The 23,574-nt window shown below is 36.1% G+C and overlaps 1 protein-coding gene across 2 annotated transcripts in view; it reads right to left on the reverse strand.

Moving 5' to 3' along the window:
• lin7a (lin-7 homolog A (C. elegans)) overlaps positions 1 to 18,440 on the reverse strand; it is an 83,611-nt gene extending 65,171 nt beyond the window's left edge. For both annotated transcript variants that reach the window (XM_073838867.1, XM_073838869.1), the window contains exon 1: positions 18,318 to 18,440. In XM_073838867.1, coding sequence (XP_073694968.1) covers positions 18,318 to 18,357 — 40 coding nt within the window. In that variant the 5' untranslated portion in view covers positions 18,358 to 18,440. The remainder of the gene's footprint in view (positions 1 to 18,317) is intronic.
• Positions 18,441 to 23,574: the final 5,134 nt, after the last annotated feature.

Below are 23,574 nucleotides of genomic sequence, written 5' to 3' on the forward strand. Positions count from 1 at the left end.
AGTGGTGGCCTCAAATTTGAAATGAAAAGAGTACAGGAAAAGCCTTAGTTTGTTTATTTGAAGAGATTTATTTTTTGATTTGGGATTTGTTTCAAAATTTCAATTTAGTCTTGTTATGTCACATATTTAAAGGAGTAGTTCACTTTCAAAACAAAAATGTACAGATAATGTACTCACCCCCTTGTCATCCAAGATATTTATTTCTTTCTTTCTTCAGTCGTAAAGAAATTATGTTTTTTGAGGAGAACATTTCAGGATTTCTCTCCATATAATGGACTTCTATAGTGCCCCAGAGTTTAAACTTCCAAAATGCAGTTTAAATGCAGCTTCAAAGGGCTCTGAATGATCCCAGCCGAGGAAGAAGGGTCTTATCTAGCGAAATGATTGGCTATTTTCTAAAAACATTTTCAACTTATGTACTTTTTAATCTCAAACACTCGTCTTGCCGAGCTAGACCAAACAAGCATTTGAGGTTAAAAAATATATAAATAGTAATTCTTTTTTGGAAAATAACCCATCGTTTTGCTAGATAAGACCCTTTTTCCTCAGCTGTGATGGTTTAGAGCCCTTTGAAGCTGCAATTTGTACGTTCAAACTCGGGGGCACCATATAAGTCAATTATATGGAGAGAAATCTTGAAATGTTTTACTCAAAAAACATAATTTCCTTACGACTGAAGAAAGAAAGACATGAACATCTTGGATGACAAAAGAAGGACACTTTTTCATTTATAATTTGTCTTAAATCTCATTTTGTTAAATATCATATCATGAAATCAGTATTATGATTCATATTTGATTATGAGTTGAGTGAGCACTTTTGTCTGGTAATAAAGATTCTGCTCCAGATTGCAGATATACATCAGCGGATGTATATCGACATTTGTTTGGGAACAAATTTGTTTGGACAGAGAGTTGTGGAAAGGTGATAAATTGGCGCATGTCTGAGAACTGTGTGTGGGAGAGAATTTATCGCTGTCACTTTTCGCCGCTAACGACAGCTGCAACAATCATTCTGCAGAAAATTACTCAATATTCATCACTAAATAATACTCATGCTTGACCATTAGAGATGTTTTCTCTGTAAGAGATATTAAATATATCCCTGCCATTAGCCGGGATTTAATAAAGAGGTAGGGACATAATCGGCTTTGGCAAAAGAAGTGGTCATATCTCAACATAATTGTTGTTAAAGTTTCTAATAATCGCATATAGGGTAGTGGCCCACCCCTTTTTAACTATATTACAAGTATTGGTTTTCTGCAACAGTGAAGCTTAAGAGAAAGGGTGTGTGGTTGAGGGGATTATCTAATTGTAGCAGAAGTTAGCAAATCACTTACAGCACCTTTAACAATATCGAGCTGAAACTCTATAACCTCAGGGAAGGAAATGATGTCTAATGCCTTATTAACTGTCTAAAGATCAATCACCATAATGTCATTTAGTGGGCAGAGTTATTTATACAAAATAAATGGACTGGTTAATGCATTTGTGGAGATTGTTAATGACTATATCTTCGAGGGAACACCAAACAACATTTCAAAGATAAATTCATCCATTAACGAAGTTATACGACGAAAAAAAAGCCTCTAAAAGCATTTCAAGCTCCCGCATCATGCGCCGCTATTACAGATAGGATTAATTCTCCATGGCGCCTCGAGTTTTCTTCCGGCTTTCAGTGAGCAGCCAAACTAGGCTTGGTTTATTAGTATAGGTTTCATCCCTTTTCACATCTGAGTGACACATGGCATAATTTAGTAAGGAAAAAAAACATCGCAGTGCAAACTGTGTTATTCCAAGAGCTAAATTTGTGGGATTCAGATTTGCATGGTGGCACCTTAAGGCCATGTTGATCTAGCCTGGGATGTCACGTCTACTAGCGCTGGCTCACAAACAGGGCCTGGTGTACACACTCCAGGTTTGTGATTGGTACATTAAACTACATTACCATGGAGACCGGGTAAGTGCAGCGGAGGGGGCTGCAAATGCGTTGGCAATGGAGTGGAAGAGTACGCTATTATGTATCTGTTCTTGTAACGTGCGGCCAGAGCGATTGCGTAATTTCGCAACTTTAAATGTAAAGCCCACATGGGGATGCCTGCCCACATGGCGCTGTGAGTAAGCATGGGGGGGCAAAGATAGCACTGAGATAGAGAGCATTCAGCTTTACACTATGTTTATGTGACCCGGCTCTCCATTCAAACCTCTGTAGCCTTCAGCATCGCTGCTAATAGTGCAGGGGCCAGCATGATCCCATTTTCTCCACAAACACACTGTGGTTTCAGACCACATAGTGAAAACACCACTTAAATCAACCATGCTGAAGAAAAAAGCTTCTCTAATGTCTACAGTTTTTCGGCTGCTACAGAAAATGTATGTTTTAATCTTAAAATATCAGTTTCACAATCATTCTGATCATATACTTATATCTAATTAGGCAAACGGCTTATGTTTCTTTCCTATGCTTCCCCCTCAAACATCTGTTTGGGAGTAAGTTCCTCAGAAAGGGGAATTGCTTTGCATCAACAGAAAATGCTTTAAACTGCATTAATAATGTGAAATTTAAGGCATTATTTTGATAGAGTTTTATGCAAAAGTTTGGGAACCCCTTGCAGAGTCTGTGAAAATGTGAATAGTTTTAACAAAACAAGACAAGATTATACAAAATGCATGTTATTTTTTTATTTAGTACTGTCCTGAGTAAGATATTTTACATAAAAGATGTTTACATATAGTCCACAAGACAAAAAAAAAAATAGCTAAAGAATTATTATAATAACCCTTACCTGGATAATCTACGACTGTTTTTTTTGTTTTGTGTTGGTTGTTCATGAGTCCCTTGTTCTGCAGTTAAACTGAGCACTGCTCTTAATAAAATTCCTCCAGATCCTGCAGATTCTTCAGTTTTCCAGCATCTTTTGCATGTTTGAACCCTTTCCAACAGTGACTGTATGTTTTTAGATCCACTCAGGACAATTGATGGACTCAAACACAACTATTCAAAAAGGTTCAAATATTCACTGATGCTCCAGAAGGAAACACAGTGCATTAAGAGCCTTTTTTTAACTTTTTTTAATTTGAAGATCAAAGTAAATTGTACTTAATTTGTTTGAATGTGAAACATGCTCTTAATGCATCATGTTTTCTTCTGGAGCATCAGTGAATGTTTGAATCTTTTTTAATAGTTGTGTTTGAGTCCCTTAATTGTCCTCAGTGTGAAAAAATGGATCTCAAAAACATACAGTCATTGCTGGAAAGGGTTCAAATGTGCAAAAGATGCTGGAAAACTTAAGAATCTCCAGGACATGGAGGATTTTCCTGAAGAACAGTGCTCAGTTTAACTGTTCAGAACAAACAAGGGACTCATGAACAACCATCACAAAACAAAGAAAAACAGTCGTAGATCATCCAGTTAACCAAACACAGTATTAAGAAGGGTTCCCAAACTTTTGCAGGGGTTATTTGAATTATTTCAGCTATTTTTTTGTCTTGTGGACTACATCTAAACATCTTTTCTGTAAAATATCTTACTCAGGTCAGCACTAAATAAAAAATAACATGCATTTTGTATGATTTCTGTTATTTTGTTAATATTATTGACATATTCACAGATTCCACAAGGGGTTCCCAAACTTTTGCATAAAACTGTATTCGTCTAGTTTTCATGGAACTCTCTTTACCGGTGGACTAGGTTATTCTATCATGGAAAATTTAGATACTTTTTGTTGAGTTTACCTGACAAAAGAATACAAACTCAGCAACGGTGTCAACAAAGTATTAAATAATTTGTGAGACATCTCTCAAAACAACTTTTCAAAAGGATGTTACTCATTGAACAGTTTCTCTCTTTGAAGGAGTGATTTAACGATTTATGATTGACTTCTTGTGTCACAAACTTGACTTGTTTCTCCCAGACAGCTCTATCTCATGGAAAACAAATGGCAGCTCCTTCTGAGATTACTTTCCTGAGAAAAGACCGGTGTCTCTTCTCGACAGTTCCTCAAACTGTGCTCAGATTTGCCAATATAGCAGCCTGCAATCAAATGGCAGAGATTTCATCATGCTTCCCAAGAAATAAATGTACTTTTAGCCCTGCTAAAAAAAACATACAAGCTTGTTTGCTGGTTCTAGCTGGTCGCCCATCTGGATTTAAAGGGGTTTTGGACAATTTTCAGCTGCTCTGCTGGCCATCCAGCTACACAAGTTAAAGGCACAGTATGTAATTTTTGCAGCTAGATGGCGCATATTCAAAACAAACAAAAAACGGTAGGTAGTTTGATGACATTGTGATTGAGTGGGGAGTTGTCGTCGTCATCCTCACAGCCAATGCAGTCGGACTAGTCTTGCATAGTCAGACCTTTATACTTAAATTTCTCATACTTTTGAAAATCCAGCGTTAAGTTGATCCAGATAAGCGCTCATCTTCCAATAAGGAATTTAGCATCAAGGGATCTTTGTTTCTAGGCAGAACGTTAAAGAACATGAACGTTAAGCAACATGTTTCAACCGCTTTTGTTGTGTTTGGCCTCCCATATGTGCAGCTAAACACCAGTTCTCGTGTCTCAGGGTGTGTTCACATTTGTCATGTTTGGTTCGATTAAAACGAACTCTGCTGCAATTGCTCTGTTAATGTGGTTTATTTAAGTCAGTGTGAACGCTGCCATCTGAACCCTGGTGCGCACCAAACAAATGGGCCAAGACTGCTAAAATCATGGGTCTCAGTTCGCTTCCAAACTAATTCTGGTGCGATTCAATTGAAATATGAACACGACACGGACTAAATACTTCTAAACAAACCAAAAACAGGAAGTAATGACAAGAAGTGACGTTATGCGACAAGATTTCACGAAGGGAACAAGCGGTATTTCCAAAACAAAATGAGCAGAGGGCAAACGTGGAGCAACGAGGAGGTAAAGTGCTTTTTATGTGCTCGCAGGTGGTAAAAATCAAATCAGAAACATGCAACAATGAGCGTGCATATTTTAAGTCCAGCATACAGCATTAGGTGTAGTCGACTTAAAGTGGCACTGAGCACGAAATATACATCATTCAATCCAACCAATCATGTTGTGAACGTATCACTATGCCTTTAGGTTCGGTAGCTTTAGGTTCGCTGTCAAAAATGCCAGTGTAAACGCTAAGCAGACCTGGAACAGATGTATCATTTTCCTTTTTGGTCCGGACCAAATGAAACAAACAAACCAAACTTCAAGTGTGGGGACACCCAAAATCAATATTATATCTTGTAAAAAGGGGCATAATAGGTGCCCTTTAAACACCAGCCTGGCCAGGTTGTGAGAGCATTTTAAAGGAGTAGTTCACGTTCAGAACAAAAATGTACAGATAGTGTATTCACCGCCTTGTCATCAAGATGTTCATGTCTTTCTTTCTTCAGTCGTAAAGAAATTGTGATTTTTGAGGAAAACATTTCAGGATTTCTCTCCATATAATGGACTTCTATGGTGCCCCCGAGTTTGAACTTCTAAAATGCAGTTTAAATGCAGCTTCAATGAGCTCTAAATGATCGCAGCCGAGGAAGAAGGGTCTTATCTAGCAAAACGATCGGTTATTTTCTAAAAACATTTACAACTTATATACTTTTTAATCTCAAGCGCTCGTCTTGCCGAGCTAGACAAGACGAGCATTTTAAGGGTTAAAAAGTATATAAATTTTTTTTTTTTTTTTTTTTTTTTAGAAAATAACCGATCGTTTTGCTAGATAAGACCCTTCTTTCCTCAGCTGTGATTGTTTAGAGCCCTTAGAAGCTGCATTTTGGAAGTTCAAACTCGGGGGCACCATAGAAGTCCATTATATGGAAAGAAATCCTGAAATGTTTTACTCAAAAAACATAATTTCCTTACGACTGAAGAAAGAAAGACATGAACATCTTGGATGACAAGGGGGTGAATACATTATCTGTAAATTTTTGTTCTGAAAGTGAACTACTCCTTTAAAATGGCTAAAACCAACCAGTTACGACCAGAAAACCAGCTGGTTTAGGTTGATTTGTTTTGTTTTTTAGCAGGGGCAACAACAGTTGTATGTTTCTTTTTTTTAATTGCGATGAAATGGAAGTATGACTCACCTTTTCGTTTGTATTGCGCTGTACATTCAAGTATGATGGATTATAGAAAAAGAAAAAATGAAGAAAGCAGACTTTGTTATATGCGTCAACAGTTGATTTGATTTTAAGATGTGGGTGTTGCACTTAAAAATCAAGGTAGATGAACATAAGTTTGCAGGGCCAGGGTTTAAACGACTAAATGATTGGAGAAGTACTTTTTATGTCCATTTCTATTCAGAAAGACTACTCAGGGAAGGTGAACATCAGCCAGACCTATTATTAATAAATGATGTCGCATTGCGCTTACAGCTTAATTTCTGATTAAAAATAAGAGATTAAAACGTTAAAAAAATGAAACAGTACTTGGATAAATCATTCACAATAAGATCTATAACTTGGATAAGGTGAATTCTCATTTTATGTCGACCTTAAACTGAAATACAATGAAACACAACTGAGAAAAAACTTTACTCTGGGGACTCTTTTACACTCCCCACTATAATTCATTATGAGGATTTGAATTTCAGTGTGGCTGACAGCAGAGCAGGTTTTGCATTGCAATTTATATTCAATACTCACAGCGCACTCTTCTAGAATTCATTTATATGATTATTAATTACTTCATAGCTATATGAACCCATTAGCTAGATAAGGACGAACAAGCGAACGTAAATTCATCTTGGTATATGTATACTGCAGCAGAAGACAGAAAGGTAGTTTTAAACAAAAATCAACATTTTAAATAAAAAAGAATGGTATAATGCCTATAGTTAGTGCAAAGGTAGAGGAAATGCTTTGTAAAATAAATAAATAAAACCGTGAAACACAATCTAAGAAAACCTCAACGCTGCAAATCAAGTACGGCGAGACGCTGTTTGTCTAGAGGAGTGCCCAGATCTCTGTGGAGACTCAGTGTTGTCTTTCAAGTGAGACTAAAACTCATATCTCTCAGCACTGTGGAGGTTTCCTTTCCTAGACAGGATTTAATAACAAGGACATCAATCTCCATGGCAAGACTGTGGCAAGCGTACACACATCGCAAACCCACAATTCAATATCTGCGGACTGAGTCTATAGCAAAAGAATTTTCTGTGTTGAAGACACAGTTGAGGGTGTGACTGGGCATTGTGTACATACTATTTGAATGAGTATTTCCCTGCTGTCATTTAAGCTGCTCTGTCTATATAGTGCAATATAATTTGCATATGTAACCTAACTGCACAGGGTTGAGAGTCTCATGGGTGTACTGTATATCACAGTAATAATAATAATGCAAATGTTCTATTTAATTGGGAGAGTTGGAAATTCCAATGTATAATGTCCGGCAGTTTCCAACCTCTGATTCACTGATATACAGGTGTGTGACATCACAAGAACGTGGTTGCACATTGACATTCACAGTTAATGATATCAATGAGTCAAAGTTTCCACTGAATATAAAGCCTGTTTAGCAGAGACAGCTGCGTAAAACAAGCTAAATGAACCTCTCTGCTAATCTCCATACACCTGCAAATGTTAGCATTGCATAGTATTGTTTATGGGTGCAGTATGCCAGGAGACATCCTTGTTGACAACTGAACACCTGCAAAGCTAATAGGAGCCAATTTTTTTTCTTCCATGCCACTTTTTGACTTTAAATGGAACACAGTGTAACATGGACGGAAAAAAACTAGATGTACCAAACAAGGAATTTTGAAGTTTGTAGAAACACAGGTTTACCTATACTGTACAGTGCCTTGCGAAAGTATTTGTACTCCTTCATTTTATTTGTCACGTTTTGTCACTGTTTTAAATTACGTGAAATAAGTACACTGCAGTGTACTTATAAGTACAGTATTCATACCCATACCTCTGTACTTTGGCTGAAGCACCTTTACAGCAATTCGACAATTACCTGCCATTCTTCACCTCACCTCTTCAAATGTTTGATTGGGTTCAAGGCCAGGCTTTGTCTGGGCCACTCAAGGCCACTCAACAGAGTTGTCTGTAAGCCACTCTTGCTGTGTGCTTAGGGTCATTGTCCTGTTGAAAGGTGAATCTTCTGCCCAGTCTGAGGTTCTGAATACTCTGGACTGGGTTTTCATTAAGGCTATCTCAATATTTTGGTGCATTGAGCTTTTCTTCGACTCTGTTGAGTCCCTTAGTCTCTGCCACTGAAAAACAGCCCCACAGCATGAGACTACTACCAGCACACTTTACTTCTGGAATGAGACTCTGCAGTTGATGAGTAGTGCCACAGAATCTTGTTTCTCACAGTCAGAAGGTCCTTTAGGTGCTTTTTTGCAAATTCCAAGTGTGTTTTCATATGTCTTCACTGAAGAGAGGTCTTGCCACAATGTCTTGCCACAATGCCATAAAGCCCAGATTGATGGAGTGCTGCAGTGATGTTTCTCCCATCTGCATATATGACATGGAGCTCAACTAGAGTGACCATCAGGTTCTTGGCCACCACTCTAGCCAAGGTCCTTCTCCATTAATTGCTCAGTTTGGCCAGGAGGCCAGTTCTAGGAAGAGTCCTGGTTGTTTTAAACTTCTTCCATTAAGGGTAACAGAGACTACATGATTCTGTGAACCTTCAATGCAGCAGAATTTTGTCTGAACTCTTCCCCAGATGTGTGGCTTGATGCAATCCTGTCTCTGAGCTCTACAGGCAGTTTTTTCTTTTACCTGAGGGCTTGGTTTTTGCTCTGATATGCATTTTCAGCTGTTTGCTCTGATATGCATTTTCAGCTGTTAGACCTTTCCAAATCATATCCATTCAGTTTGCCACAGGTTAACTTCACTCAAAGTGTACAGCTACAAGCAATATGAATGCTCCTGAGCTAAATTTCAACTGTCCCAGATAAAGGTATGAATACTTATGCAATGGAATCATTTAAGTTTTTTATTTTTAATACATTTGCAAAGATGTTGCAAACCTGTTTTTTGCTTTTCCAATATGGTGTATGGAGCATAGATTGATGTGAAAAAAAAGTTATTTAAAGCAGTTTAACATAAGGCAGCAACATAACAAACGGCAATGTAAAAAAATTAATACCTTCGCAAGGCACTGTATATACAAAGAGAATAGTTTGGTTTGAAGTCAGCATGAAATGCTATTTGCCACCTAGTTTACCTTTGTAATTTGTTGTATATCCTGTTTCACTAAGAAATATGCAAAAGTAATGTAGAGCTGGACTTTTCTTTATCAGGAATTGATTGAAACATGGGTGTTCCACCATGTTCTAACTACAAGTAACAATGAAACAGAAGTAGCGACATTGTATTTTTTTTCGTATTGTGACTTACATCACAGTGTAAGAGATTTTTAAAAAAGAAAAAAGGAAAGCAAGGACTTTGGTCTATTAATCGGTTGTTGCAAGCTTTAAAGGTCCACTGAAGTGCCTTGAAACACGCAGCGTTATTCTATGTGGTGACGTGCTTTTAACTGAAACAAAAACATATCGCCCAGCCCCGCCCACTTATTTTGAATAGCCAATAGCGTTTCATTTATATCTCTTCGGGCCAGAGCCATTAAGCTCGGTAAAGCCGCATTTGTAGCTTATGACAGCCACAGACTAATAAATTACCCCACAGATTCAATATGAAACTCATAAACATGCTGAGGCTGTGTAGTTTAATACATGCCGATTGCACATATGAGCGCATATGATCTGCGTGTATTTCGTCTCTGTGTAGGGGGCGGGACAATACGGACTCTAGAGAGCATTTGATTGGACAGAAAGTTTGATGAGAAACTGAAGTGCACGGTGATATCATCAAAATCGTTGATTCATATTGGCGGAAGTGACGAGACTGTAAGTTTTGAATGCCCATATCTTGTAAACGCGAATTTTGTCGTTGTTTTGAAGCACACTAGCTTATAGATCACCTTAAGGATAATATATTCATACTAAAAGCCAAAAAACTTTAATTTTGATTTCAGGGGGACTTTAAGGACTTTTAGAATAACTGAAATCATTTGGTGCAGTGATATGGAACTGTAAAGCGGTCAAGACTTGCCTGGAACTACTTTCGCCATGCATTTCCTGAAAAATGATTGCACACCTCAGAATGTTCATCAACCAATCAGATTCAAGAATCCAACAGCCCTAGCTATTGGCATTGATATCAAACTGAATATGTATGTCATTCCAAACACATAAGTTCATCTCCGAAAGACAAATAAAGATATTTTTGATGAAATAGCAATGCAGCTACCACATTCAAGGCCCAGAAAGGTAGTAAGAACATTGTTAAAACAGTCCATGTGACATCAATGGCTCAACTCACGGAATAGATTTTTTTAGTCATTATTTTTGTTCTCTTTGCACACAAAAAATATTCTCATAGCTTTATAACCACTGATGTCACATGGACTATTTTAACAGTGTTCTAACTACCTTTCTGGGCCTTGAATGTGGTGGTTGTGATGCTGTCTATGTAGGGTTAGAAAGCTATCTGATTTCATCAAAAATATTTTAATTTGTGTTCTGAAGATGAACGAAAGTCTCACGGGTTTGGAACGACATGCAGGTGAGTAATTTATGTTTCCTATTATCAGTGTTGGCAGTAACGCCGTTTAAGTATAACGGCGTTAGTAACGGAGTTCATTTTTCAGTAACGGAGTAATCTAATTAATTACTTTTCCCATCGTTGCAACGCCGTTATCTTTACTGAGAATGTAAAGTGTCGCGTTACTAAAATTTGGTTGAATAAAGCGCGAGGTGTCATGCTTTGGCTACCCATCAGCTGCCTGGAGAGAGCAGGGGTGGGGATGATGACACCGTTGCAAATGCGATGATGATTGGCTGGGTGGGCGGTGCCCTGCTCACGCTGTCTCAGTCACTGCACGCTCTGACAAACACAAGACAGCGTGAGTGACAATGGCGACGAGCCGGGGAAATTCAAAGGTAGCGTTCGCGAACTGGAAGTACCGGCACTACTTCTCGTTAATTGAAATTAAAGGCATACTGAATATTTAAGAGTTGGATAGTGTTCTGTTTATTGTGCAGTAGGCCTAATATACAGTTACAGAGATTTGCACTAATGGCCAGGTTTTCCTTTGTTTTTTTTTACCCAAGTTTACATTTGTGTCTTTATTTTGCACAATATTTATTTTTTATATGTTTTTATTTCTATGCATATCATATAGCAGGCTGCAATCTATTGAGCTCAAATAAATACCAAATGTTCTACAATACTGTATATAGTGTTTTTATTTCTCAATCAGTTAATATAAACATCTTTGATATTAAAGATGTTATAGAACGTAATAGCGTTATAGAACATAAAAAACAACGTCACAGTTACTTTGCTGAGTAACTAATTACTTTTACAATGTGGTAACTGAGTTACTAACTCAATTACTTTTTGGGAGAAGTAATTTGTAACTGTAACTAATTACTTTTTTAAAGTAAGATGACCAACACTGCCTATTATATACTTTCGAAGGAAAAAGGTACGAGTTTCAAGACTGACTAGATGGTCAGCCAAGGCACTTCTACACTATGTTTCACACATTTCTAAAAGAACTATTTTCCTGAGGATCGCATTGTCTTCACCATTTTATGTGCCAGAATGAATTGCCTGAGAGAGTGCTAGCCATCTGCTGCTTTCCAGATTCAGACGGCCATCCTTTACGGGTCAGGCAAGCCTGAGGAAAACGGCGGTCTCCGGACAGCAGGTCTGCCAAAACAGCAGGAGTTATTGCAGACACAAAGCAGTACCCTTCTCTGGTGTCCAGCTCATATCCCAGGACCTCACTTTATCAAACCCTGTGAATTATCAGTAATTGGCCCAACTGTGACATTCCCGACTGCAAAGGGCACATAAATCACCTCGCGGCATAATGGCTCAGACGGTGAGCTGTGCGAGTCCCGCACAAATGACCTCACAGAGCGTATGTCCCCTGATGTCTGACTGATACCACTGTCTGTCTTTCTAGACCTTCTCTTATTCATACACACAATTACTGGTGACACAGACAGTCTTGTTCAGATAAAAATAGTCTTAGATATGATCCCTTGATCTCATTCTCAGGCTGGTCTGGGCTTTTATCTTCGAATGGACAGACTGAAGTGGACAGAAAATGTTCTGAAACACTTTTGCCCAGAGGAAAGATTATATCACCGCTATTTTATGCAATCTAATTCTGTGGTACATTATACAAGTTGTATAACCATCCTATGGTTGGAAATAGCCTTCAAAGCTTTTGAGCAAGTGAATAGCTTTGATGACTGTCTTGATATTGTTTCAGGTTGATTTTCTTGGAGGATCTTCCAAAAGAAATTTGTTCAAATTCAAGGATGTCAAAGAAGAACACTTTATGTTTAATTTAGCAAAGTACTAGAACAAATTTTGTCTTTCTGAATAGAAAAAGAGGACTTCCAAGATCTTGAAAACAAATAAATCGATTTTGTGCAGGGGGTACTGCATTAGTAGAATGAAGCAAGGATGGAACGTGACCTAAAAACAGCCCAGGACCCACTATTTTATCCAGTTCAAAAATAATGTTTTACATCGCAGGGGAAAAGCTATTAAATTGAACAATTGTTTGAGAGGAATATGCCATGCAATGCTAATCATAGAGAGCCATGTTTGCATCCCACATAATTATATTGACATTTTCAGTACTAGGAATTGGAGGCACATTTGATTGCATGTATATTTTGATCATACGGTACACCAATATTAGCATAACATGAGGGCTTTGTCCAAGAAGGCTTAGAAGTGATGAACATGGCAATGATTCATCATTCCATCATGTGTGTACAGAATACATAATGTGTATAAGGAATACAGAAACTCCTGTAGGAAATTTTGATGATTTCCATGGTGTACCATAAAGTATGGGTTTCCTTAAGACCGCAAGGTTGGAAAAATTATTGAAGAATAAGGCAAGCTACATAAAAAATTGCATACTGTCTTAGTAGGTACTACATTTGGTAAAGAACTTGCCTCTCAAAACAATTAAAAAGTTCATCATATAGTATGAATGTGTGTATAGCATGGCCCTGTCCCAAATTATGTGCACTTGTGGTTTTGTGGACTTAGAATGGCTGCCGAGTGTGCATGTCTGTTAAAGTGCCCCTATTATACCATTTTGAATATTGCCTTTCATGCAGTGTGTAATGTAGCTGGATGTGAATATAAATAATCTACCAAAACTGCGCAATAAATAAAGTTATTGTCTTCCAAAAGAAAGAATCAGTTCTGAACAGCCTGAACAAGTTGTTAGTAATTCGAATCCTACTTTAACACATTTGCATAACGCTGGCTGACCGCAAACAATTTGACCTGCCCTCAAACGTAATTTTACTGACGACTGCCTCTCTAATTGCAGGGAGCTCAACGTGGGATTCCCAAAATGCTTGCTCTTGAAAGATTGCTCAGTACCCAGTTTATTTGAACCAGCTGGCTCCACTGAATCACAACATGTAAGTATGATAAATAATAGATGTTTATATTTTCTATCGAGTGTTTCTGACACGGACGGTAGACCGATCAAAACAGACTGGGCCGTTTGACCAATCAGAGCAGAGTAGGCTCACAGAAAGGAGAAGTTTAGAGAAACTGAATCTTTGAACTGCTTCAAACAAATCATTCGAGTGTCGCTGGAAAATAAGGTGATATTAAATGCAGATTTTAAGAAAACGAAAGCGTTGTTTGACCTTGCATGCATGTAAGCTTATTGTAGGAGACTTCCAAAACAATATTGTGAACCTTAAAAATTTTAAGTCTATGAGATCGTAGGGTGTCCCCTCATCCATCTTCATCTTCCTCTGCAGCTGCTATGAGTCCTCGATGCGTTTTTCTGTCAACTTCAGCAGACTTTTACCCGACAGTAGATACAGCATTATGTCACTAAATTGTGGACTTGAAGACCACAAGGGTTTAGGGTGCGAATGCAAACCAGATGTACTACATCCACTATGTTGGCTTTGTCATGTGACTAACTACCATTCATAAATCCTCTCCGGTGGCTTCAAGGGGTAAAATGTCCATCAAATGCACACTTCAAAATCTTGTGGAAGTAGTAGGCCTAATGTTTTTCAAATACTATGAATTTGGACATACTACTGATTATCTGTTTTGTTTTACACATACTATATGTGACCCTGAACCACAAAACCAGTCTTAAAGGTTGTATCAGCGATTTCTAGCCTGAAACATAAAGTGTAAAATTCAGCTGATCTTTCATCATGATCCGCTCGCTGCCTGCCCCATAAATTGTCTGTGAAAAAACCGCGTCTCTCTGGTCAGCCTAGGGTCCGAGATATGCCAAAAAAAACAATCGGCACTACCAACCTTTCCACAGCAAAAACAAACAGTGTTCCAACCAATCAGCATCAGGGGTTTGGTGTTGTGGACTTTCGCTCCGCCTCCCTCACATCCCTGCACCAGTAGGAAAGTCCACAACACGAACCCCCTGACGCTGATTGGTTGGAACACGGTTTGTTTATCTGTGGAATAGTTGATAGCGCCGATTGTTTTTTTGGCATATCTCGGACCCTAGGCTGACCAGAGAGACGCGGTTTTTTCACAGACAATTTATGGGGCAGGCAGCGAGCGGATCGTGAAGAAAGCTCAGCTGAATTTGACCATTTATGTTTTAGGCTAGAAATCGCTGATACAACCTTTAAGTAGCACAGGTATATTTGTAGCAATAGTCAACAATACATTGTATGAGCCAAAATTATTGATTTTTATATTATGCCAAAAATCATTAGGATAGTAAGTAAAGGTCATGTTCCATGATGATATTTTGTAAATTTCCTACCGTAAATATATCAGAACTTAATTTTTGATGAGTAATATGCATTGCTAAAATTTTCTCAAAATTTCGATTTTTTACACTCTCAGATTCTAGATTTTCAAGTAGTTGTATCTTGGCCAAATATTGTCCTATCCTAACAAACCATACATCAGTGGAAAACTTATTTATTCAGCTTCTAGTATACAATTTGAAGAAATTGACCCTTATGACTGCTTTTGTGGTCTAGGTACACATATAGTCTGGAATTAGGCAGATTTGGATGCAGCAGTGTTTTAAAAATGGGTCAATACTTGTTTCTTCTTTTTCAAAGCTTTTACTTTGTATCTCAATTTGATTTCAACAGTTGGCCCACAAGTCAACCGAGCCACCGGGAAAAAGTTGAGGAGCTCCTTATGACCTGTCTATCCTTTGAATGAAGCAAGCCAGAGAGGCACTGATCGTCCTCTAGTCGTCCTCAGGTTTTACTCCTCCAAAATCCCCATATTCCCTGATTTCAATCTCTCCTTCTGTATAAGCCTAGTACAGTTCTGTTTATCAAACGCAAGCATTCCATCCTTATCTAAGATCTGGGTTAGAGTTTTCTTACAGAAATATAAGTCTATGCTATACACAAGTTGACAGAGTATCTTATTGATTTTAGTTTGCTAGATTAGTATTTGTATACTGTACAGAAGTGACACGTCCACACGTCCTGGCTCTTATCTAAACATCTGTTATTTAAATACAATAGCAGGAAAATCTTCACAACATTAACCGGCCGCACTCAAAATGAAGGGACGCACAAGGTTATTTTCTCTGTGATCAAATTATAGCTACAATTCAGGCTTCACTCTATGCCTGTATAACCTCAAGCATAGCAGGCTTATTGCAAGAGATGTTGAATAATGTGAGGCCTGTGGTGTTTTGGATTTCTGCTGTCATAAATCTGTTTGTTTAAATGTGCTATCATTAAGCTTAACAATTACTTTGGGTTTCTGGCAACGCTCAAAATATGTCACCAAAATAAATCTGTTTCCACTTAAATTTAATTTCATCTGGAGGTTCTGTTTAAACTATATAAATGAATATGAACTATTGGGGGCTCTTTGTAGTTGCTCCAGTGTACTTTTCTAGGTGGTCATTTTCAAAAGTGTGCTCCCTGGGACGTCGGGCAAAATTATTGGGTAGCTAAACCCCCCATAGACCCAGCAGTGTAAAGATGTGTTTACTAGACCCCGCTTTTTCACCAGAGATCAAATAAAAACAAATCATAAGAACAAGATTTAATGCAATACAACAATGCAATGCAGTGTATTCTTGGCTCTAAGTATATAATCTATTACATTAGACAACGTTTAGAGCAAGCCAAACAAACCATATTGAGTGATGTGACAAACCTAGAATACTTCTATTAGGATTCTGGGGTACGTTTCCCAAAAGCGTTGTTAGATAACTATGGTCAGAGGTTCCATTGAACTTTGTTGATACCAATGGAACTTGGTAAACGCCGGCCATAGTTGCTTTTGGTAAACACAACCCTGATTGGTTGCATAGGTTGCCAATATCATGATTGCATTGCTTGTAGTGCAAAGGATTATTCACTTCCTGAATTCAAATTTCCTGATAATTTACTCACCCCCATGGCATCCAAGATGCTCTTTCTTTCTTCAGTCGAAAAGAAATGAAGGTTTTTGAGGAAAACATTCCATATAGTGGACTTCAATGGGAATCAACGGTTTGAAGGACAAAATTGTACTTTTAGTGCAGCTTCAAAAGACCCTACATGACCCCAGCTGAAGAAAAAGGGACTCCTCTAGCCAAACAATCTGTCAATTTCTAAAAATAATAAAAATGTATGTACTTATGCTCATCCACAAATGCTCATCTTGCACTACGACTTCACGCATTACTTAGTCACATTGGAAAGGTCAATTGTGGACGAACATTTGTGGTTAAAAAGCATGTTTTTTTTTTTTTTTTGCTTTTTAGAAAATGACCGATCATTTTGCTAGATAAGACCCTTATTCCTTGGCTGGGATCATGTAGGGTCTTTTGAAGCTGCACTGAAACTGCAATTTGGACCACTATCATAGTCCACTATATGGAGAAAAATCCTTATGTTTTTTCTCAAAAACCTTCATTTTTTTTGACCAAGGAAAGAAAGACATGAACATCTTGGATGACATGGGAAGGTCTGAAGTTAACTAATCCTCTAATTATAATAAGTATTTTGTAGTTACGGGAGTTATGGGAAAACAGACTAAGTTTCATGAACTTGTTCTTTCGAACAGTTGATTTTAAAGAACCATTTTCACCAATTTTTATGTCATCATGTCATGACAAGCTTGTGTGCTATGTTACATACTTTAAAATGTTCTAGTAAAGCCATATTATAGCAAGATTTATTCAGTTTTATTATCATTCATTATTTTAAATAAGCGTTTACATACATTAAACAATTGTTTTTCTTGGATTAAAAAGTTGTGTTCAGCCAAAAGCTGTTTATTAAAACCACTTTTTGTACATGTTGATAAAACTGTCATACAATCAATTCACAAACACTATATTTTATTGGCTTATTGACTTATTTTGCATATATCATTGGTTAAGTCGTTGTTTCTCGGTTCAACGATTCGAATCATTCAGACGTGTTTGTGAGTCGGTTCAATTGATTCGACTCAAAACAACAATTCGTTCGCCAGTCGGACATCGCTACTAGTTTTGAAGCAATATACAGTTTCCACATATCCACAGCGCGTTGTGCGCACATGCCAGAGGTGTCTTATTTCTCTAAAAATATCTTCATCGCTTTGCTTGGGAGACGCTTTAAATGGTTTGAGTTTCCATAGGCTACTATTTGACCTGCTGTAAAACCGCGTATAAATAAAACGCAATTCATGGTGATTTAAGCGCACATCGGCCCACATTGTTCCACTCAGGCTGCTTTGACAGGTCACTGACCGACGATAATAAATTAAGCCACAACAGTGATAATATTAACAAGGCAAGCGTTTGTCCACATGACTTCAGTCACGTTGTGACACATTTCTTCTTTCAACTGTAATATGAAGCACCGCGCGTACAGTAGATTATTCGAGCACATCGTAATCCGTTTTTATTTTATTAAAGTGTATAAACAACTCACTCTCGAATTCAGTTTCGCACACTGAGAAGTTGGAGAATCTCCAATAAAGTGAAATAAGGACAAAATAAAGAAAATAGCAAAGTGTATGTACGAAACGAGTGCCTGAAGTGCTTTATTAAAATACATCGAATACAAATCCCATCGACATCCACACACACGAATGGATCCTGAAGCACAGAGCGTGTTTTGTGCATCACCGTCATCATCACCATCATACCTGACGGACACAAGCCGAACCGAGAAGGCAACATCACCAAAACATCAACAAGCCCCAAGTCCGATAATGCAAAAATCCGGCAAACGTATAGCGCAAAAGCTTAAAGTTAGCTCCAGCAGCGAAGACTGAATGAACGCGCATTTGCCAGTACTCACCTCGCTCCAGGGTGAGCGGTTGGACTGTCACTGTCGCCATGACTGTGTCGTGTTATTATCAGAGAGAGAGAGAGAGTGAGAGAGAGACTGGAGCTGCGGCATCAGCGCGCGCACTGTAGCGGCGGAGAGAGCGAGTGAGCGCGGATTGGAGCCCGTGCGGATGATGGGAGTGGTTGGGAGGAGAACGGGATTATTTACCACTCGCTTGTGTAGCGGACGATTTTGAATGGGATAAATCAGATGGAAGCTTGTTGAACGTGGGTAAATAAGACGTTTGGAATGTAAAGTTCTAATGCTTGACGAGCATTGCCCTGCTGAAAAAAAAAAAAAATGAAACCATCACAGAAATTGTAATGGTTTCCACTGCAAATACCATTGCAAACATTACTAACCATTAAAAATGGTTTCCTGTGTTGTGTTTTGGCACATATTCCTTTAGGATTTAGTAGTTTTAAAAAGCCATCATTAAAAGGTGACCAGTACCAGAGTCAACAGACACATTACAGTTTTTAATAAAACCAGTACATTTCTCATTATAACCAATAAATCCATTACAAATTCTGTGATTGTTTCTATTGTTTCTTTTTTTCAGCAGGGTGGTTAAATCAGATGTTTAAAATAAAAAATTCTAATGGTTGTTGAACAATACTTAATTCGAATGTTTAAAGTGTACATGTCATTTAGAATATATGAACGGAAATGCACAGAAAAAATAGGGGTGTAAAATTGTACCTTTTGAGGTACAACAGCTTACCCTTTTGAAGGGCCCTTAAAAGGACATCTTTGTACCTTTTTTACTCCTATAGGGTTCATATTAGTACCTTAGAACTTTAGGTACTAATATGTACCTATTAGGGGTAAAAAAAAAAAAAGGTACAAAGATGTCCTTTTAAGGGTACTGCTCCAGCGACAAGCTGTTGTACCTCAAAAGGTACAAACCCCTATTTTTCGATGTTTAATGTTTAAATTTTCAAAGGCTCATTAAACTTTAAAATTTTAATGGAAATATCTTGACCTTTGTTGAATGTGGAATAAGCTATTTAAAATTGGAAATTATGTTTAAATACAAAGCTTAATTAGAATTTTACATTTTTAATGACTGACAGATAAAATAAATCAGACATATAAAATTTAAATTTGAAATGCTCACTGAACTGGAAATAATTTATTTTATTTTAATTTAGCTAGATTTCTAAGGCTTGTGAAATGTGTAATGTAGATCAGACTTTCTACATTTCCAATGCTGTTAAACATGGATAAATAAGACATTTAAATAATCAATTATTAGTTTAATTGTTCAGAATATACACATTTTAATGGTTGCTGAAGAATACATCATTTACAATACATAATTCAGATGTTTCAACTCTAAGGCTTAACAAACATGCAAAAAAATCAGATGTATAAAATGTTAATTCTCATATGAACTTAGGCTTTTAAAATCTAAATTCAAATTTGTTGAATGTGAAATCATATATTTGAATTCTGTTGCAGATATTGTGTTTAAATAAAATGCATATGCAAATTAGTGCTGTCAAATCAATTAATCACAATTAATAAAAGTTTGTGTTTATATAACGTGTGTGTTTATATATATATATATATATATATATATATATATACATACACACACACACACACACACACACACACACACACACACACACACACACACATACATGTATATATTTAAGAAATAAATATAATATATTTTTATATTTATATTCATATATGAGCCACTTGTTATCAGATACTATTACAATTTCCATTAAACCAGTAAAATTTTTATCATAACCAGTAATACCATTACAAATTGTGATGGTTTCTATAGTGTTTTTTTATTTTTATTTTTTATAGGGTGGTTAAATCAGACATTTTAAAATTTAATTTCTAATGGTTGTTGAACAATACATAATTTGGATGTTTAAAATGTACATTTCATTTAGAATATGAACAAAAATGGGATAAATGTTTACAATTCAAAAGCTCATTAAATTTGGGATAAATCAGACTTTTAAAATTGTAAAATGTACATTTTTAAACCTTTGTTGAATGTGAAATAAGATTTAAAATTTGAAGTTTGTGAGAAAAGTAATGTTTAAATAAAGAATTTAATTTTATTAGTTTAATTCGAATTTTACATTTCTATTGTGTTGACAACTACAATAAATCAGACATTTAGAATTTAAATTTGCAATGCTCACTGAACCGTAATTTTTATTTTATTTTTTATTTTTTATTTAGCTGGTTTTCTAAGGCTTGGTAAATGTGAAATGTAGATCAGGCTTTCTATATTTCTGATGCTGTTGAACTTGGATAAATAAGACATTTAAAATAAGAAAAAGTTGTAATGCGTGTCAAATGTCGATCATTGATTGTATTAGACATTTAAAATATACATTTTAATGGTTGTTGAACAATACATAATTAGAATAACAATGTATAATTTAGATGTTGAAAATCTAAGGCTCATCAAACATGCAAAAAAAATTGAAGTATAACATTTAATTTAATTTACTTTAATTCTAATGTAAACTGTAAAATGTAAATTCAAATTTACTTTAAATTAAATATAAACTTCTTGAATGTGGAATCATATATTTGAATTTTGTAGCAGATATGATGTTTAAATAAAATACACATGCAAATTAGTGCAAATCGATTAATCGCGATTAATTGCATCCAAAATAAAAGATTGTGTTTACATAACATATGTGTGTGTGCTGTGGATATTTATATGTATATATAAATATACACACATACATGTATATATTTAAGAAATAAATGTAATATATATATATATATATATATATATATATATATATATATATATATATATATATATATAAACCAATTATATAAACCAACAGGCACCATTACACTTTCCATTAAAACCAGTAAAATTCCCATTATAACCAGTAAAACCATTATAAATTCTGTGATGATTTCTATTGTTTTTTTTTTCCAGCAGGGTGGTTAAATCAGATGTTTAAAACAAAAACAAAAATTCTAATGGTTGTTGAACAATACATAATTTGGATTAACATGTACATTTCATTTAAAATACAAACTAAATCTTTTAAAATTTAAATGCAAATTGCAGACCATTGTTGAATGTGGAATAAGATATTTAAAATTTGAGGTTTGTGGGAGAAGTAATGTTTAAATAAAAAATGATTTAATTAGTTTGGTTGGAATTTTTCAATTTCTAGTGATTGACAAATAAAATAAATCTTTAAAATTTTAAAATTTAAATATTTAAAATTAAAATATTTAAAAATAAAATTAAAATATTTAAAATTAAAATTTCTAAAGCTTATTGAGCCGGAAATAAATCAGATGTTTAAAATGTAGCTTCTAAGGCTTGTTAAATGGCTTGTTAAACATTTCTGATGCTTATTGAACTTTAGATAAATAAGACATTTAATATAAAAAGTTGTAAAAAAAAAAAAAAAGTTGTAACGCTTGTCAAAGATCGATCATTGGTTAAATTGGTTTTTTAAAAAAAGGTTCCTGAATAACACATAATAAGAATAACAATACATCATTCGGATGTTTAAATCTAAGGCTCATCAAACATGCAAAAAATCAGAAGTATACAATTTTAAATTCTCATATGAGCTTAGGCATTTAAAATCTTATTTCAAAATTTCTTTAAATTAAATGTAAACTTAATAAAATACACATGCAAATTAGTGCTGACAAATAGATTAATCACGATTAATTGCATCAAAAATAAAAATAATTTTAATGACTGACCAAAATAATATTATGAAAAAAAAAATGTTTAAAATGTACATTTTGATAAAAGTGCAATTTAATTCTGACTTTCAAAAAGATACATTTCTAAAGCTCCTTTTTACATTATGAATTAGACTTATTAGACAAAAACTTTAATTTCAATTTAATTCAGTTTCACTTTGACTCAGCATAGCTGTTTTATGTTCATGAGTGTTCGGGCGTACAGTATATGCAAGACTTCCAATGTTGTATTTGTTAGTTTCACCAAATTTCAAACATTTTTACTGCGACCAACCCGAAATATTAACTATGAATCATATGCTTTAAATGGAACAACAAGTATGCTGTATTAGATCTTCCCAGCTCATATAGCAGCAGTAGCGATTAGAGTCATCCTGATGAGGGTTTACTTTAATCTCCATGAATATACTCAAGAGCTAGTCCTGAACCCCTGCAACGTAGTGCACAGGGTTAAACGCAAGACTTAAAATATGCAGAAGCAAATCCCATGCACAACCTATGACCTTCACAGTGAACTGACAGCAGCAGCTAAAGCACTAGACAGCGTGGCACCTCATTTGCTCCCTGCAGTGTGAATACATGCCCTGTATTTCATATAGTTTGGTGTCTGTTGTGCAACTGCACAGTCAAAGTAATTACGAGCACTAGACAAGTCTTTGGCAGCTTTTCTCCAGTTTATTACATGCTTTCATAATTGTATTGTTAGGATGAACTTTGCTCATTATTCAGGCCTAACAAGTACTGTAACAGCCAACTGGAGAGATGTAGGCTACTATAACTTTTTTTTTTTCATAGACTTATTCATGATTAGATAACACTAGTTTGCTCATAAATAAACTAAAGACAAAATTTAGATTTTTAGGTGAACTGTTCCTTTAAGAAAATTTAGATGCTTCGAACTTGCAGTATGCAGGCTGGTTTCAGAAATAACAACACTGATGGATTGCTCTGTCAGTCCTCCAGCTGCAGACAGATGTGCAGTGGTAGTAATGGGATGGACAGAGGGCTTAAAGCCAGAGAGAAAGAGGCCACAGGGAGATTATGCTCTCATGGCCATATGGGACACAGCCTCTGGAAAACATTCTGCTGAAAAAAGTCCGATGAGCAGAGTGCACTGGGAAGCTTTCCCGATGAGAATGAATTGATTTCTGAATGGATGCACAGATTTGAGAGCAAACTGACAGGGATGGTTGAGAGCAAACAGGAGGGGAGTAAAGAGAGGAGATTATTTTTAGGGTTATGTGAATGTGTGTAGTAGCTCGCATGAGCATCACAACTCTGATTCATATTTCTCTGAAATTTGTTATTTTAGGCTTGTATGTAGGTCAGGGTTGAGCAAATTTCAGAATTTAAAAATTAGCTGTTGGAATTAGATTCAAATTAGCCACGTCCCACTGTTCATTAACTGGAATTACAGGATGAGGAGAAATTCACACAGTGCATTAAATGAACTAGTTGTGTGACGAAACATAAACAGGTGAATTGATTTTGACTA

The sequence above is a fragment of the Garra rufa genome, chromosome 4 (genome assembly GCF_049309525.1).
Source record: "Garra rufa chromosome 4, GarRuf1.0, whole genome shotgun sequence".
NCBI classification, from domain to species: Eukaryota; Metazoa; Chordata; class Actinopteri; order Cypriniformes; family Cyprinidae; genus Garra; species Garra rufa.